We start from the raw sequence: 16,361 nt of genomic DNA, 5'->3' as shown, positions 1-16,361 counted from the left end.
GGCTCTGGTTCCTGAGCCCAAGCTGCCATGGAGAGCATGGACAGAGACTGGACTTTGGGGGCCTAGGATGCTCTCCATCCATGTATCCTCGGGGAGAGCTAACTTAGCCCTAGGAAGCTCTCAGAAGAAAAGTGCCCAGCCTCCCAAGGGGAAGTTCTGAGAAATGACAAGGTATCTGCTGTCTCAGATGACACCTGCCAGGGCCTGGAGATGACAGGGGGTGATAGCCAGCTGAGTTGCAGAACTGAGAGAGGATTGTAGGAAAGCCTCCTGCTTACATTGAGCAGGCAGTGGGTCACACAGGCCCTGGCTCTGTCATGGCTCATGGGACTAATAGCAAGGCCAGGGGCTGGCTTACCTTGGGTGGGGGTTCCTGGGAGGCGATGGGCTCCAGTATTTTAGGTGGTCGGTAGCGAGCATTCCTTTCTTGCTCTACGGCAATGTCCTTCTCCATCTGATATATGTCACTGCCGAGGCAGCAGGTCAGACAGGGTGAGAGACAGGGTCAAAGCGAGTCACTCCTCTCTACTACACTGAAACTAGGAGAGGCCTGGACAAGGGCCTTGATCCCATTTTCCTTTACGTTTCCTCTGAAGAGTGGCCTGGGGGACCCCTCTGAGATAGGCTGGGGTATGGATCCTGAGGGCTTAAATCACGCAACTTTGGGAGGACCAAGGGGATGGGTCCAAGGTGGGAGGAGGTCCCTGGAGAGCCAGACTTAGCCCAACCGAGCAGCAGAAGCCTGCTGTATCCCCAGCTCCCCACACTTCCTGCCCTCCTGTGCCTGCTATTGGAGCCAGTCCCCTGTTTAGATTTCCAGGTCCCAGTCAACTTCATGATGAAGGCCTGGGTTTGACTTGTCATAAACAATCCACCATCTGGTTTCTGATGTCAGCAAATGGGCTGTGGATTCACCTCCCCCAACCCCCACCTGTTAGCTGTTCTAGTGCCCTTCAACTTTCTGCCCCAATTCAGTGCTTCTCAACCTGGCATCCCAGACCCCAGAGGCCTCTGGAATTACTGCAGAGGCTCCATCAATCCACATGTTCAAATGGGTATGAGTGTTACGTACTTTTGAATACTGCCTGGTACTGTGTTTTCAAATACATGTATTTTGTCAATCAAAGGATTCTAAAATTATGATAACATGGAAGAATTCTCCAAATTTGACCTTTAAAACAGCCCTTCCTACCCCTGCAAGATTGGGAAACACTAATCAAAACCTTTCTTTCCCTTAAAGAAGGGACTGTGACCTGAGGGAGGCATCTGGGGTCCTTTGGATCTTTGAGTATCCTTCCTTTGCATCAGAGAAGCCTGCTTCAAACTGCATCATGGCGGGAGGCTGGCCCAGTGCCTCCAAAGGAGACAGCTCTCATATCAGGCACCCCATCACACTCGGCTGGTTCTCCAGGTCCCAGAATGGATTAAGACCACACCCTCCTCACTCAGAACTTCTGCTCTCTCAAAGTACAGCTTCCAATACATTTCTCCTGGAACTCCCTGGCTTCTCCAATCTCCCTTGTGAGGGACAAACTCAGATGAATTAATCAGGAGAGCCAATGAAGGAGGGAAATAATTTTTATTTTGAGACAGGGTCTTGCTAAGTTGCTTAGAGCCTCACTAAGTTTCTGAGGCAGGCCTTGAACCTGCAATCCTCCTGCCTCAGTCTCCTGAGTCACGGGGTTTACAGGCGTGCAATACCACACCCAGCCAGAGAGGCTTTTTAAGCTAGAGGTTTTGCAGGCTATGTTGGGGACCCTGCCCCACAAACAAATGCAGGGTTATCCCTGCTGCCCCCAGCCTGGGCATTCCCAGCCTCGTCCTTGGTGGCCCTCTAACCAGCCAGTTTGTAGGGGTAATTTTCTTGCCCTCACTAAAATTTGCCAACATGTTTATATGATATCAATGAGTAGTATTAACAACAGGTTAATGTTGTTAAAGGTCAATTAAGCAAGAGATCCCCTAAAACAGAGGTCAGCAAACCATGGTCACAGGCCACATGTGGTCTCCTACCTATTTTTCTATGGCTTCAAATTAAGAATGGTTATCACATTTTTTAAATAATTAAAAAATGAAAATAAAAAGATATTTCATGACACATGAAAATTATGAGAAATTCAAATTTCAGTGTCCACAGATGAAGTCTTATTGAACAAAGCTACTCCCATTCATTCACTACTGTCTATGACTATTTTTAAGCTGTGGAGGCAGAGATGAGCAGACTCGACAGAAGCCCCAAAGATTCACTATCTGGTCCTTTACAGAGAAGGTCAGCTGATTTCCTTGCTAAAGTATGCCTAATGAAGGGGACCACCCTTGGGAGCACTGATGGCAGGCATGCCACCAAGCAAACTGGGGACTCCTGGACCTCTGAAATGGACAACACCCTTCACCTGTGACCTTCCAGTACCAGGGGAACAAGTGTCTTGGCACTGAGAAAGATAAGGCCTCAGACTCCTAACCCCACTCAGGAGACAGGTGTTTTCCAGCCAAACTCTGCAGACCACAGGTGTCTGGGACATCCTTTTTTTTGGTACCAGGGATTGAACCCAAGGGGTGCTTAACCAATGAGCAACATCCCCAGCCCTTTTTATATTTTATTTTGAAATGGAGTCTCACTAAGTTGCTTAGAGCCTCGCTAAGTTGCTGAGTCTGGCTTTGAACTTGTGATCCTCCTGCCTCAGCCTCCTAAGCTGCTGGGATTACAGGTGTGTATCACCATGTCTGGCTGCACCAGACTTTTTTTGATTCCAATAGAGAAAATACCATCTGGGCACAGCATGAGCAAGGCGCAGGGCTGGGGTGGAGAGGCCCTGATGAGAGGGCTTCCCCAGGCTCACCTTGTCTCTGGGCTCGTGTCTGACAGTGAACCTGGCCTCAGCCTTTCAGCCCCTGACGGAGCTGCTTCTGTACTGAGTGCCCGAGGCTCACCATGCCTCTGCTGGAAGGACCAGTTCATTCCGTGTGGTCACGTGGCTCGTGATGATCAGAAGGGAGGTCTGGGTACACGTCCTGGCCCCCCTGTCACTGCCTTGGGCAAGTCACTGACTTTGAACCTGCACCCTTCCACTCAGCAGATGGGAATGGGGCCACCTGCTGCATAGGCCCGAGGAGCCCCTGAGTGCACTGACTTAGCTGTAAACCTCTCAGTGCCACCGGCAGCAGCTTGCCTCTGGGGCAACCCAGCCATCGCCCCCCACCCCCGCAGCTCCCCAGCCCATGCTCACCTGAGGCTGCACACGAGCTCCGTGAAGCGGGGCCGGTCACTGGGGTCATAGTCCCAGCAGCGGGTCATGAGGGTGTAAAGGACAGGTGGGCAGAGGTCAGGCTTGGGCAGCCGGTCCCCTTTCTCCAGCACCCCGATGACATCCTTGTTTTCCAGCCAGAAGAAAGGCTGCTTCCCAAAGCTCAAGATCTCCCACATGCACACGGCTGAGGGCAGAGGGGGAAGATCAGGCACCCTGCTGGGAAGTGGGGACCCCGGGGACACTATGGCCATTGCACTTGGTCCCAGCAGGGAGTGTCTGTGTTATCTTGCAACTCCCTCTATGGCCACTGGGGTCTTACCCACCATGGTGGTCCACTCAAGGGACCAATGACCTACATCTGTGGTACATGAACCAGGGCTTCCCCTCCCTGGACTCCCTCAACATGGAGCTGTCTGGATTCTGTAGGATCAGGAGGTGGCCCACGTTGGAACCCTAGAACCTTCCTGGGAAGATTAGGAGCTGCAGTAGAAGGCCAGGCACCACCCCTTGCTGCCTGTATGATCATGGGCAAGCCCCTTACTGGTCTGAGCCTCAGTTTCCTTATTTGGAAAATGGGGGTAACAATGAGGAGGTTTATGGTCAGCTGTGGGAGAACTGGCAGGTAACCTGAAGGGCTGTGTTTGGTGAGGGTGTCCATTCACACCCAGCTGGGCACGCTGCACTCCCTGCTTCTCCTTACATGAAACACCCGAGTTTTGTATTTGAAGCTCCCCTCCAGGCGTCCCCACATTTATCCTTGGAGCTGGTTGGTGGGGTCCATGCTTCTCATCAGAGCCTTTGATAGGAGGATGGGCCCAGATTTTCTAGGCCAGTCCTTGGCTCATGTCACCCCTGACTCTACTACCACCTTCCCACCTCTGGGACTTCTCAGTGGCCACAGTGAAATGGGGTGTTGTGGGTTCAGGGATCATCCTCCTCTTGGTCCACCCACACAGAGAGTCTAAGCCCATTCCCACACCCTCCTGAATTGCCTCGTACCAAACATCCAGACGTCACTGGCTGTCGTGAAGCGGCGGAAGTTAATGGATTCGGGGGACATCCATTTGATGGGGAGACGAGTCACAGAGGCTTGGGGTGGGCAAAGAGGTTTACAGGCATTATTAAGGGAAGAAAGATCCAGAATTTTCCAGAAAAACAGCCTACTGTCTGTCCAGAGGCCCGTGGTCTGGGCTGCCCAGTTGTAGGCTCCTTCTGGGATTTTGGTTTCAGGGACAAAGCAGGGGCGGGAAGTTCCCTCACCCTTGTAATACTCATCATCCTCAATGTATCGAGAAAGGCCAAAGTCCCCCAGCTTCACACACTCCGGGGAGGCCACAAGGATGTTCCGGACGGCGATGTCCCTAGAGAAGGATGTGGAGACCAGGGTGAGGTACTGCCTAGGACCCTGGGGCAGGTGGGAGAGCTGAAGGAAGGTTCCCAGAGGTGAGTGCAGGAAGAGGTTGCATACAGGTAGCTTCCTGCGAGCTGAGCTCCAGCCTCCTAAAGGAGCTACTGGTACTGATGGCCCTGGCCCTGGCATGGCTTCCCACCCCAAACCAGTGGGCCTGTTGGCTTCTCGCAGGCAGCTCTGCTCCCAAAAGTCTGCTTCCGTTGTTAAAAAGCTGACTTGAAAGCATGCAGGCTTAAGTACCCCGAGGGGCCCGGCCCATCATTCCACCCCCTTAGCCTACCGCCACTGACAGGGTGTACTGGACGCTCATGCTAGGACATGAGCTTCGCAAGGACAAGGTTTGTCTGTTTTGGTCACAACTTTGTCCCAGAACCTAGGACAGTGCCTGGCACCCAGGAGGAGCTCCAAAATACTCATTGAATGAAAGGATACTTCCTGCATGGCTTTGCATAGGGTCAGGCACAAGGCCACCCACACAGGCCACGTCAGTGGTGGGGAAGCACCCGGTAAGTGTCCAGGTCATCTCCCAGGGCTATGTTCCCATGGCAGTAGCCTCCTCTCAGGGAATGGGAACAAGGCCAGGTGGGGAAGGGATAGCTCCACAGCCCCAGGGGCTGGGGAATGAGGGTGGTGCTGGGCCTCAACCTCAGGATCTCCCAGTGCTCTGCTGGCCCAGATCCTCTTCCTGGACCCCCTGCTGCCAAGTGGGCAGGCTGGAGGAGGTGGAGCTCTGAGAAGGTGGGAGGAGGTTTCCTGGCGTTGCAGGGGAGGGGCAGAATGTCACAGCTTCAGTCAGAGGCTGAGCTTTGGAGTTGCTCTGGAGCTACTCCCAGTGACAGTTCTCTGTCGCACAACTGTTTTGGCTTTTTAGTGAGGAAACACTCTGTAGAGGTGCTCAAGCACTCTAAGCTGCTGGGCGCGGGCCCAGGCTGGGAGTCCAGCTCCACCCTGTGTAACCCTCTGTGATCAGTTTAAGGCTTGGCTTCCCACTGTCCCTGTGCTCCCACCTGTGCACACAGCTGATGCTCTCCAGGTAGGCCATGGCTTTGCATATCTGCAGCGCATACAGGACGAGGGTGGGCACCTTCAGGGAATTCTTATTTCGCTCCAGATAGTGGCCCAGCTGTGGGGAGGGAAGTGCCGTCAGGCCCCCAGCATGGAGCCAGGGCTGTTGGCAGCCACTGACCCTCCCCTTCCTCTGGGGGCAAACCCCAAGTCAGCAAGATGTTCTGGCAATTTCCTCTATCAACAGGGCCTCTGCTTCTGCTGAGTACGGAAATCAGGAAACTGGGAGAAGTGTCCTTTGCTCTAAGTGTCCCTTGGTGCCCCAGCTATCCTCAGGGTGCCTGGCCTGCCTCCTCCAGCTCACCTCCCCATAGGAGTACAGTTCCATGATGATCCAGGTGGGCTCCTCTTCGATGATGCCGATCAGCTTCACGATGTGGGGGTGGTCGAGATTCTTCATGATCACTGAAGTGGGAGAGGGAGGTCACACAGGAGAATGGGGGAAAGAGGGAGGAGAACCCTCCCCTCTCCCCTCCCCTTGAGAGCCAGGGAGTCTGGGCCCTGTCCAGGAGTGCCTACCTGCCTCGCTCATGAACTTCTCCTTATTGTCCAGGGTGCAGTCCTTCTTGCAGGTCTTGACAGCCACATTGATTTTCTCCCCTTTCTGCAACAAGAGGGTTTAGGGAATCTTGGTCCAGCCTAGTGCTCAAAGGAAACTGTTCCCTCCCTGGCCTCAGCAGGGCCTTCCCACAGACTTTGCCGACTGCTGAGGGGCGAGGCGACCTGGCCTCTGCAGGACACACCACCCCTTCCTTTCTTCCATTTCTCTTCTCCCCTTTACCCTTCCCTTCCTCTTCTTCCCCTTTCTTCTGGACCAGGCAGGGTTAGAACCAGAATGGGGTTTGGAGATCAAAGAGCTCAAGCCCAGCTGTGTAGACCAGGATGCTGAGACGAGGTTAGCAGGTGACCCCAGGCCTTCACGAGATGTGGGCTGGCTGGCCTCGTTCTCTCTACAGTTGGCTTCAAACCGTGCTTCCTTCCTTCCCTCCCCACACCCCGGCGCTGCCCTCCCCAGGCTTGCTGAGCATGACCACAAAGGCGAAGCCAGCCCACCTAGAGGTGCCCCGAGATGAACTCCCACTTGGCTGGGTCCACCCTCCTGCCCTCCGTGTATTCTCCTACCAAAGCCACCGTGACCTTTCTCCAGGGCCTGCCTCTATTTTAATCCCCAGTGATTTTCTGTCCTCCTTGGGAATGACTGTCCTCCCCATCACTCCCTGAGTATTTCATAAATACTCCAAGCCATGTGGATAAGCCGTGGTCCTCCATGTCACGGCTTCCACCTCCAATAGCCTCAGGATCGAGTGCCTGCCTCACCCCCAGACAGGTGGACAAAGAGTCGGGAAGAGTCTGGGACTCACGTGGTTTGTGTAGACCCCTTCATAGACCTCCCCAAAGAAGCCTTCTCCTAGAATACGGTTGAGAACCACCTCCTCGCGGGCAATGCCGTACTGTGGACCTGCACAGATGGAGAACACAGCCCCTGGGCACACAGACTAGCTGGCATCCCCTGGTGCCCCAGAACCCCATAACACCTCAGCCAAAATGCACAGGCTGGGCTGGGAAAGGGGATCTAGAATGTTCCACTGCCTCAGATCCATGGAGGAGCCATCACCCCGTTTCCTGGGTCCCAGGTCCATGTTCTTAGAACCCCCATATCCCACAGACACACAAAAAGCACATGATCCATCAGGGGAAGACCTCAGCTTTCAACCCACAGGAGCCCGGGCTGGCTGCTGCCTGAGCACACTTGGGGCAGGAGGAAGGGAGGGCAGGAAGCTCCACGGTGGTGTCCCAGGAGTCCTCATCATGTCACTTCCCAGACCCCTGACTGGTCGCCCCTTGGCGGGGTCCAGGACCTACCTCCCGGCCGCCTCAAGGTCTCGTCAGGAATCTCTGCATAGATGTCTGACTCTGGAACGACAGGAGGACACCCAGCGCACGGGTGAGATGCCTCAGGCAGGGCCAGGAACCGGGGTGTGGCTCCCACCCGGAGCCCAGCGCAGCCAGAAGTCAGGGTGCTGGAGGGGGAAGCTGGGCAGGCTTTGGGGCAGCCACTGAGTCTGGGGTGCCTTGACACAGTCTCTGTTTTGTTATCTAGGGCAAATCCATCTCCTTCAAACATACCTGTTACCCATTTAACACCATTATGAACTGGCTGCTTGTGTCTCATAGCCCTAACTCACAATTTGATGGTTTTAGGATATGCGGCTTGGAGGGGCAATTAGATGAGATCGTGGAGCCCCCATTACAAGATTAGTGTCCTTATAAGAGGAGGAATGGCACCAGAGTTCCTTCTCTCTGCATCACAGGAGCACAGTGATAAGGCACTCATCTGAATCTGCTGGTTCCTTGACCCTGGACTTGCCAGCCTCTGGAACTGTGAGAAATCAATGTCTGTCTGTAGTCATGTGGTCTGTGGATTTTGTTTGGGGCCACCTCTCGTTATGACAAACTCAGTGTGTACACTAACTACTCGATATATGCTCGCTATTACAACTGGCGATATTTTGAAGCCAGTGCTGAGAAGGGTTAGGAAAGGTTGTTTTCTGTAACTTGGAGGGAACGGTCAGAAGAGCAGGCAGAGGGACGAAGCCTGGGGAGGTGGGCACAGGCCGTGGGCAGGGTGGGCACAGGCCGCGGGCAGGGTGGGCAGGCTTACCTATGCTGCAGCTTTCTGAGAGGTGGGACCGCCTCGCCTCCAGGTTTCTGCAGGAGGAGAGAGGGCAGGAGGCAGATGAACACAGAGCTTGCAAAGCTCCCCCAGAGCTTTCCCCCTCACCCACCGCCCGATTGCAGAAGCAGCCCACCTGGCTGCAACAAGCAGGGGCATGGCCTGGGCCTAGAGATGGGGCACAGCAGCAATCCTCCCAGGATGTCACCAGCGGGCAGCAGGGAGGACAACGCGCTGTGTGAAAGGCCAGGGTCTCTAGTTCTCTCAAAAATGAGGGGGTGGGGGCACCCTGCTTGTCCATCCTCCTCCCAGCATACACTGGCTGAGCTCAGGGCCCTTCCAACTCCCCACTGTACTCACAGGGTGGGGATCTGGGGCAGGCTGTTCCGCTTCTCACCATCTGGAGAGACAGGAGGGGAGGGAAGATTGGAGCCAGGGACACAGAATCCGGGATGGATGGAGGGCCTATCACTGCTCCACAAGGAGACCCCTCCCCACCTTCTGTCCCCTCTCAGCATCAGGGTGGAAGCTATGTAGGCCTTGGGCCAGAATCAGAATCCTCCTTGTAGGCTTCCTCCTGCCAGCACCCCGTGATCCATCTCAGACCTACTTTCTGACCCTGGTCCCAAAACGAGGAAGGTCCACCATGTCCTAGCAATGGCTCTGATCTCCCTGGTACTACAAATGCAGCTCCTCCAGAAGCTGGCCTCTATGAGGCTCTGACTAGCAGGACCAGCAGTGGCTGTCCAGGACCAGGGCCTGTAGCTGGCGACCCAGAATGGCCCCACAGGAAGCACCTGCAGGGCTGCTTGAGCGCCTCCCCACACCCCTGAAGAATGCATTTGCGCAAGGGCCAATGGCTCCACGCCCCCATGCCTCCACATCGCCCTGCAGGCTTGGCTCAGCGTGCAGCTGTCCACTGTTGCGCACTGTGCCTTTCAGGGAAACCTACCTTTCTTGGGATGGATGATGAGAGAGCCTTTATGTTCCCCCTGAAGCCGGCAATAACCGTCTATGAGGTCAGCCATGTTCTCAGCCTCTGCCAGGGATGAGGTTTTGATGGACAGAGACTGCAGAGAAAAAGCCAGCCAAAGGTGAGACCTCAAGCCTTGGCTACACTGTACCCCCTAGTGCTGCTAGAGAGGCTGCAGGACTTCCACCCCCAGCCCTGCTGCAGGAACCCCAACCCCAGCCCATGCTTCCTCTCAGCTCTGCTGGCCTTCCATGTCACCACTAGGGGGCGTGCGTGTGCTCCCTCCTACTGACCACCCTGAGCTCTGGGAAGACCAGCAAGAGAGCGTGATGCCTTGCACCATGTGGGGTGCTCACTATGTAAAGCAGAAACTGAGAAATGGGAAGCAGAGCAGGGACAGACAGGGGAGAGATAGATGCAGTTGGAGGTCTCTGATTCTTCCACCATGAAATCCCCCTGTCCCTGGGATCTCGACCGATAAGTCATTTTTCACTTGGTCAATATTAGACCCCGCTTCTTTCCTGACATTAAAATAAAAATACCAACCATCACCCCAACACCTTGTTAGGGCATGGGTGCAGTTTTCTTAACAAGATCCCCAAAGCCACGGAAGCCCTGGCTTCCTGCTTGCCACAGTCAGGTCGACCCAAGGGCATCCTAACCCATAGTGATACCCCTGAAGAGCCTCCAGGTGTCCAGGGATGCTCACCTGGGGTGCGCCTTCAATGCCCAGCTGCAGGACAGCCTGGCCCTCCTCCAGCGGGAGGCACCTGATGGACCTGATCTGCTTGAACTCAGCCAGGCAGGTGGGCTGTGGAGAAGAAGGGGCCCTTAAGAGCATCCCATTGCTGGGATCAGGCAATACAGATGGGTCAGGAGGGGGAGGGAGGAGCGACTGGGAGTCTCTCTGCAGATGAAGGGAGTTAATCTGGAAGGATCATCATGTCCAAGCCCCTCACCTTTCAGAAGAGAAAACAGGGTGTGGAGAAAGGCAGAACTTGCCCAAGGTCATAGGTCAAGATGGCAGTAGAGTCAGAACTGGACCCAGAACTGCCTCCCCTTGCCACTTACAGAGCTACTCTTCTCTCTGTACCACGAGAACGCCAAGCACGTCCTTTTCTCTCTCTCTGCACCTATGTCTGCAATAAGGAGCCATCTGCCCAAGCTGCCATCCCCAAACACTGTCCACAGAGCTCACACCAAGGGCGTGGCTCTCTGCTCTCAGCAACGGGGAAGAAGAATGATTGGGCAGACAGAGAAGGAGTCGGAAATCTAAGACCCTGAGCCAGGGGCTGGCGCGGCCTCAGTGCTCTCTACCTTCGCATCTTGACTTGTCAGCTGGCGGATGCCTTTGGGGCCAATGACCAGGTCCACTGTAATGTTCCACCCTTGCTGGAATAGTGGAGAGAGGGGACTGTTACCTCTGTTCTGCCACCTGGTGTGTTGACACTCTAAGAGAGGCTCACTAAGCTACACCTCACCATGCAGCTCACCCCTCTGGATAACTGCCCACCTGCCCATCTCCCACAGCTGGAGGCCAACATTCAGCTCCCTGCTCGGCACATGGATTAACACGAGTTCTGCCACAGGCAGGTAACAGCAAGGCCCTGCTGCCCGAGCTCTGTTCCTGTCCCCGAATAGCTCCCTGGCCCCCTAGCCTGCCAGCCTGGAGAGAATGAGGAGGGTGGTCATTACAACAAGTTCACAGCGATAGGTCTCCTGATCGATGTTGGCAAAGCCCGCCAGGGTGTTGAAGAACTTCATGACACACTCCTCCTCCCGGAGCGAGGCGTACTGCTGGAAGGTCTGCTGGATCATCTTCCGGAACTGCTTGGGCTGGGGAGAGGTCGGCAGTGCTGAGCCAGGCCCTGCCCTTCCTGGCACCTGTCCTTCCACTAGGTCTCACTGAGAGGATGCCCATGCTGGAAGATGCCCCCAGGGCTCCTGCCATGACAGCAACACTGACCTGTTCCCCAAAACACACTCAGTGGTCTCGGGCGGGGCCCACCCTAACCCTGTGCAGGAGGCAGGGAAATCGGCCTCCCAGGGCTCAGGCTGCCTCTTGGGAGGCTGGAGGGAGGCACAGCCCGTCCTGATTCTCCGCCACAGAAGTGGCCCACTGGGGGCATTTGGCTCTCCTATGTCCTGGCTCCAGGCAGCACAGACGCCCCAGCTTCTTTGAGGATCCCCAGCCCAATCCTTGTAGTTCCAGCCCAGGGGATCTGCACAAAGAAGGGTTTTCTGGGCCCCTCACCCTTTGATTTTCTCACCTTTAAATTCTCCTGCATCTGCTTTGGGAAAAACAGGTCGAGTCCCACTTCCTTTCTGAAAACAGGGAAACAGAAGCAGCATTTGGCTCTCCTTCCCTCCAGCTCAGGACTTCTGGCCAGTCGAGAGGGGGTACCAAGGCTTGGGGACCAGGAGAAAGGCCCTGACTACCTGGCTCTGGTCCAGGGCTGAGTGGGAAAGGAGGCTCTGGAGGGAAGGAAGGGAGGGTCGGGAGGGGGTCGGGAGGCCGCCCCGCACTTACTCCAGGAGCTCGAAGTTGGACTTCTTGTCAAGGGCGTTGTGGGGCATGTCCTTGAAGAACCGCCTGGAGAGAAAGGAGTCACGGGGGGAGAGTCGGTGGCTGGAGAAGGAGGCCACCAGGGCAGGACACTCATGTCCAGGCATTGGCCTTGGGGCCCCTTCCCCTGCCAGAGGTGGGATTCATGGGGACAGAGCAAGGTGGCGGGGGGTAAAATTGGATCTTCAGAAAACAGCGAGGACAAGGAAATCCCACAGACTTTGTTCCCAGAAAGGCACCAGCCTAGTGGTCTGGGAGACCCAGCTCCTGGGCTGTGGGCTCTGAGGCTGAGGAAGAAATGGCGGCTCTCTCCACAGTGCCCGAGAACAACCAAGCCCAGGAGGTTAACTCTCAGGCCGTCAGCCCGGGGACGGGGACGCCATCTGCACCTTCAGGTCCTGGGTTCCTGGGCACTTTCTTTTTTGCCTATTTGCTATCTCTGAAATGTGTGCATATGTTTGAGTGTTCACCTAAACAATTATTAAATGAACATGTTAAAATTTTTGAATTTGTAAAAGAAAATAAAAATAATTCATAATCCTACCACCAGAGGTGGCATCTATTAATATATGACACATCTTCTTCAAGTCCCATTTCTCCTAAAAATATATGCATTCATGAAAACTTGTATGTACTGTCAGATGCCACATAATGACCTTTTGGTCAACAATGGACCACAGATATCATGGCGGTCTCATAAGATTACTTCACCTAGAGTCATAGCTGTCTTAGTTTGTGTAAATGGACTCTATTGTGCTGACGTGACAATGAAATTACCTAATGATGCATTTCTCAGAATGTATCTCCACTAGTAACTGATGCATGACTGTGGTATTTATTTGTAGCAATGGTGGTTTCAGCTGAGACCAAATAGCCAATGTCCCTGCATATGCCAGCCTCCCTTCCCTGTCAAGATTGCTGTGTCTAGTCATTTCACTGACTACTGCAGACACTGTCCAATCTTACATTAAAGAAACTGGTTCCTCCAGGAGCGAACCTTCATGTGCACTGTGGTGTTTGGGTGATAATGACACATCAATCGGAGCAATCGCAGAGTGGCAATGAGTGCTGTGCGGGTATGGGATAGGAGAACTCTGTGCCATCTGCTCAGTTTAGCTGCAAATCTAAAACTTCTCTGAACAAAAGTCTATTAGAGACAAATAAGTAAATAAAATAAGGGTTGAGAGAAAAATGTCAGCCAAGTAAATACACAGTTACAGAACACTTTAGTCCCTGTCATGGTTGTAAGTACTTGAAATATAGTAACTCACTAATTCTTCCTAACAACCCTGTGAGGTTGTTCCATCATTCCCATTTTACAGATGAAGAAACTGAGGCACAGGGAGATCAGATGACTTGCCCAGGATAACACAGTCAATGCAAGCCCCAGGATGCATGCTCAGAAAGCCCAGCTTCTGACCTGTGCTGTACATCATTACACCCAATTCTCCAGATAGGATCTGATCTGAGTCCACAGAGGATTCATGTCCCTAATCTCATGTCTGCTGCACCTACCATACTTCTTTTTTAACCAAGAAACAAGGCATACTCTTTTCCTGGTGATGTCGTTATCCATAGGCAAGGTGTATAATCTGTGATGCTAACAGGACAAGGGGCTGTTACCCATGATTTTCAAGGAAGAGTCACATCCCTGGAAGAGTCGACTTCATGGTATGATTTTCAGAACCATATCTGACTCCGTTAGTGGCAATAGTCAAAACTTCACTTTAAAATAGCCCAACTTCACATACAACTGCATTCTATCTATCCTTTTCATTTAAAAATGATCTGAAAAATATTCTCAGTTTTACAAAGTAGGTGTTTCCCACGCCCTTTCCCCATCAGCACACCCCTGATCTCAGGGGTCACCGGTAAGAATAGGAACCTTTATCTGATGCTCCTGAGACTCAGGAGACATGAAGCAGCATGTCCTTTTCAGGAAACAGTCCTGGGAGCAGTCCGGGGCTGATCAGAGAGCAGCCTCTCTAGCCTGCCCATTCCTGACCTCACTCTCTCACAGAGCCTGGTCCTCCAGCCTCTTAGCACAGCCCCTGCCACTGAAGCCACAACCAAAAACAATTCAGGGATGACTGGAGGGTGTAAAAATGTGAAGTGGAATGCAAATGGATCCCCTCTGGGCTGCTTTCACTAAGTGATGACTGACAGGTGATTCACTGGAGTCTCCAAGTGATACCACAGCCCTAAGTGTGAGATCCACCAACAAAAAGGAAAAGATAAGCTCTTTAGAACTATCTAATTTCAGAGGGGAAGACTGTAGGATGCCATGCAGGGTATAGGGCTGCAGGGGTCCTGGAAGGCAGGCCAGGGCACACGGTGTCTGTTGTCCCAATAATGTCATTAGCCTGCCATTGTCATGGCCTCTTACATGCCAGCCATCTTTGCTCTCCAAGTTCACCCCACCCCCATTCTCTAGTCTATGCCTTTCTTCCTCCATCCCTGGGCGGGCGAGGATGCATGTCCCACTGGGTGCCATTATCTGCCAACCAAGAGGTATTTTTTCCTTCCAGGGGCAGTTCAAATCCCCTCTCCCTGCTGCCTGCAGGCAAGGTTAATGGCTTCACTTGGAAGTGGTATATGTTCGTTCTGCCTTGTATTATGATTAATTGTGTACACATCTGTCACCTCCCAAACACTGTGAGCTTGAGGACATCGCCGAATGCTGTGCTAATTCCACACAGAGTGCCTCCTGGAGCTGGGGTGCTATAGTGGGCAGCACAGAGGGGGACCCCTACATTCCAACAGCCCCAGGGCCTGGCCTGGTGCTCTGAAGCATTTGCAGAAACACTTGCAAAGGACAGAGGGAGAAGCAGGCAGCCCAGAGGCAAGGGCAGGGCAGGGGGTGGGGACTGAGCAGAGGGAGCTGGTCCTTCTCTCCCATTTATTCCAACGACCAGATGGCGAGCACCTCAGAGGCCCACTCTGCTGGCTTCCTCTCCTCCCCTTCCCAGCTCTCACGTGCTCACTCCCACTTCCACCCTAGATGCTCGAAAGTCCAGGCCAGCCTCGGACCCAGCAGAACACTCTCCCAGGAGAGACCTTGAGGCCACTTACCTGAGCTCCAGACAGCCCAGCTGCAGGGCCATGCCCTCGCTGACCTTGCTGGCATAGCGCTGCATGTAGTCATTCCGGAGCTGGCAGGAGAAAGATCACAGGTCAGACTCACGCCCTCACCGTCCCCCTTCCCTGAGCAGAGACCCAGGAGGTGACACACCCCTGCCCCTGAGCTGTCTCATGCTCACCCAACCACAGACAAGCACTGAGCAGGGATGGGGAGCAGGTTGGGAGCTTCCTCTTGGCTCTGCCTCTGCCCCCTGGGTCCCTGAGCCCCTTCACAGGGGAACGTTCATACACATTCTCTCCCTGCTCCAGAGTCTTCACCCCATCCCAATTTGGAGAGAACTCCCTCCACCCCTGATTTGGGGAGGAGTCATTAATTTTTCCAAAGCCCTGTTGATAGGTAGGAAAGATGCCATCCATGGTCCAAGAAATGTCTGGATTAGTGTCCAGGAAATCAGAGGGGAGATGCTGGAGGGAGCTGAGACCAGCTGGAAAATACTGGCAGTAGCTCACTCTTCCTTGGTACTTCTTTGCACAGGTGCTAGGCACTTATTTAATGCTATGGCATGTCAAAGAGGCTTGGCAATTGTTCAAGAGAGCCAGTTATCACATCTTTAGAAGTTTTGTGAACTGGTGGATATCCCATTGGTAGCTTGAATCAGGTCTTGGCGGGAGCATTTACACCATGGGAACTGGCAGGTACTCTAAACCAGGGGTCTCGTCTTCCCAGAGACAGCTTACCTGCACACTGCCAATGATGTCATTTGATCCTCACAATAACCCCATCGAGTAAGTATTAGTATTTTATAGACGAGGAGACAGTTTTATGCAGGTAAATGAAATCTCCAAGAATACAAAGTTAGTAAATGGCAGAGCTGGCTAAAAACCAGGTATGAAAGACCTCAGAGCCTGTACGTTAACCTGCTCCTGCTTCATTAGCCCAGTCACCTGGGAAGCCAAGGACGTCCTAGAGGAGCTGGGAGCTTATGGAACAGGTTGGTCTGCACCAAGGTTGGAGCAGCTGACAATGATCCTCAGGCATAGCACTCGGGGCTTTTGGGTGGGGCCTTCCAAAACCTGGGCTTTGTCTTTCCATCTTCCTAAGAAAGGATGGATACACTTGGCCTGGAGGGTGCAATGGGACTCTGGAGGAACTTTTTACCTGTTGGTAAAAATAAAGCAGCGTGGTCCTGTCCTCTTTCAGGCTCTCCATGAAGTCTTCCGGCAAGTAGCGGATTTGAAGGTCATACCTGTGGTAGGGCGGTCAGACTCTGGGTGATGCAGGAAAGCTCGAATCTCGAGGAGGAAGTGGGTCCCTCCATCCTCCCTACCCTCTGCTCCCCTTC

General features: G+C 53.6%; 1 protein-coding gene across 3 annotated transcripts in view; it reads right to left on the bottom strand.

Annotated features, from left to right (window-relative positions):
- The window catches only part of Ptk2b (protein tyrosine kinase 2 beta), a gene marked incomplete at its 5' end in the record, with an annotated part of 29,412 nt that extends 13,147 nt beyond the window's left edge, over positions 1-16,265 (bottom strand). For all 3 annotated transcript variants that reach the window (XM_046442942.1, XM_046442943.1, XM_046442944.1), the window contains 19 exon segments: positions 359-467; positions 3,228-3,432; positions 4,248-4,337; positions 4,509-4,609; positions 5,667-5,782; positions 6,029-6,129; positions 6,244-6,328; positions 7,086-7,183; positions 7,588-7,638; positions 8,387-8,433; positions 8,759-8,798; positions 9,351-9,468; positions 10,081-10,182; positions 10,689-10,763; positions 11,067-11,207; positions 11,642-11,696; positions 11,902-11,964; positions 15,010-15,089; positions 16,178-16,265. In XM_046442942.1, the coding sequence (XP_046298898.1) occupies positions 359-467; positions 3,228-3,432; positions 4,248-4,337; positions 4,509-4,609; positions 5,667-5,782; positions 6,029-6,129; positions 6,244-6,328; positions 7,086-7,183; positions 7,588-7,638; positions 8,387-8,433; positions 8,759-8,798; positions 9,351-9,468; positions 10,081-10,182; positions 10,689-10,763; positions 11,067-11,207; positions 11,642-11,696; positions 11,902-11,964; positions 15,010-15,089; positions 16,178-16,265 (1,765 nt within the window).
- Positions 16,266-16,361: the final 96 nt, after the last annotated feature.

This window comes from Marmota monax, unplaced genomic scaffold (assembly GCF_021218885.2).
Source record: "Marmota monax isolate L192 unplaced genomic scaffold, Marmota_monax_Labrador192_F-V1.1 WCK01_AAM20220418_F8-fsc00344, whole genome shotgun sequence".
Classification (NCBI taxonomy): Eukaryota; Metazoa; Chordata; class Mammalia; order Rodentia; family Sciuridae; genus Marmota; species Marmota monax.
This window is presented reverse-complemented; position numbering and strand designations above follow the sequence as displayed.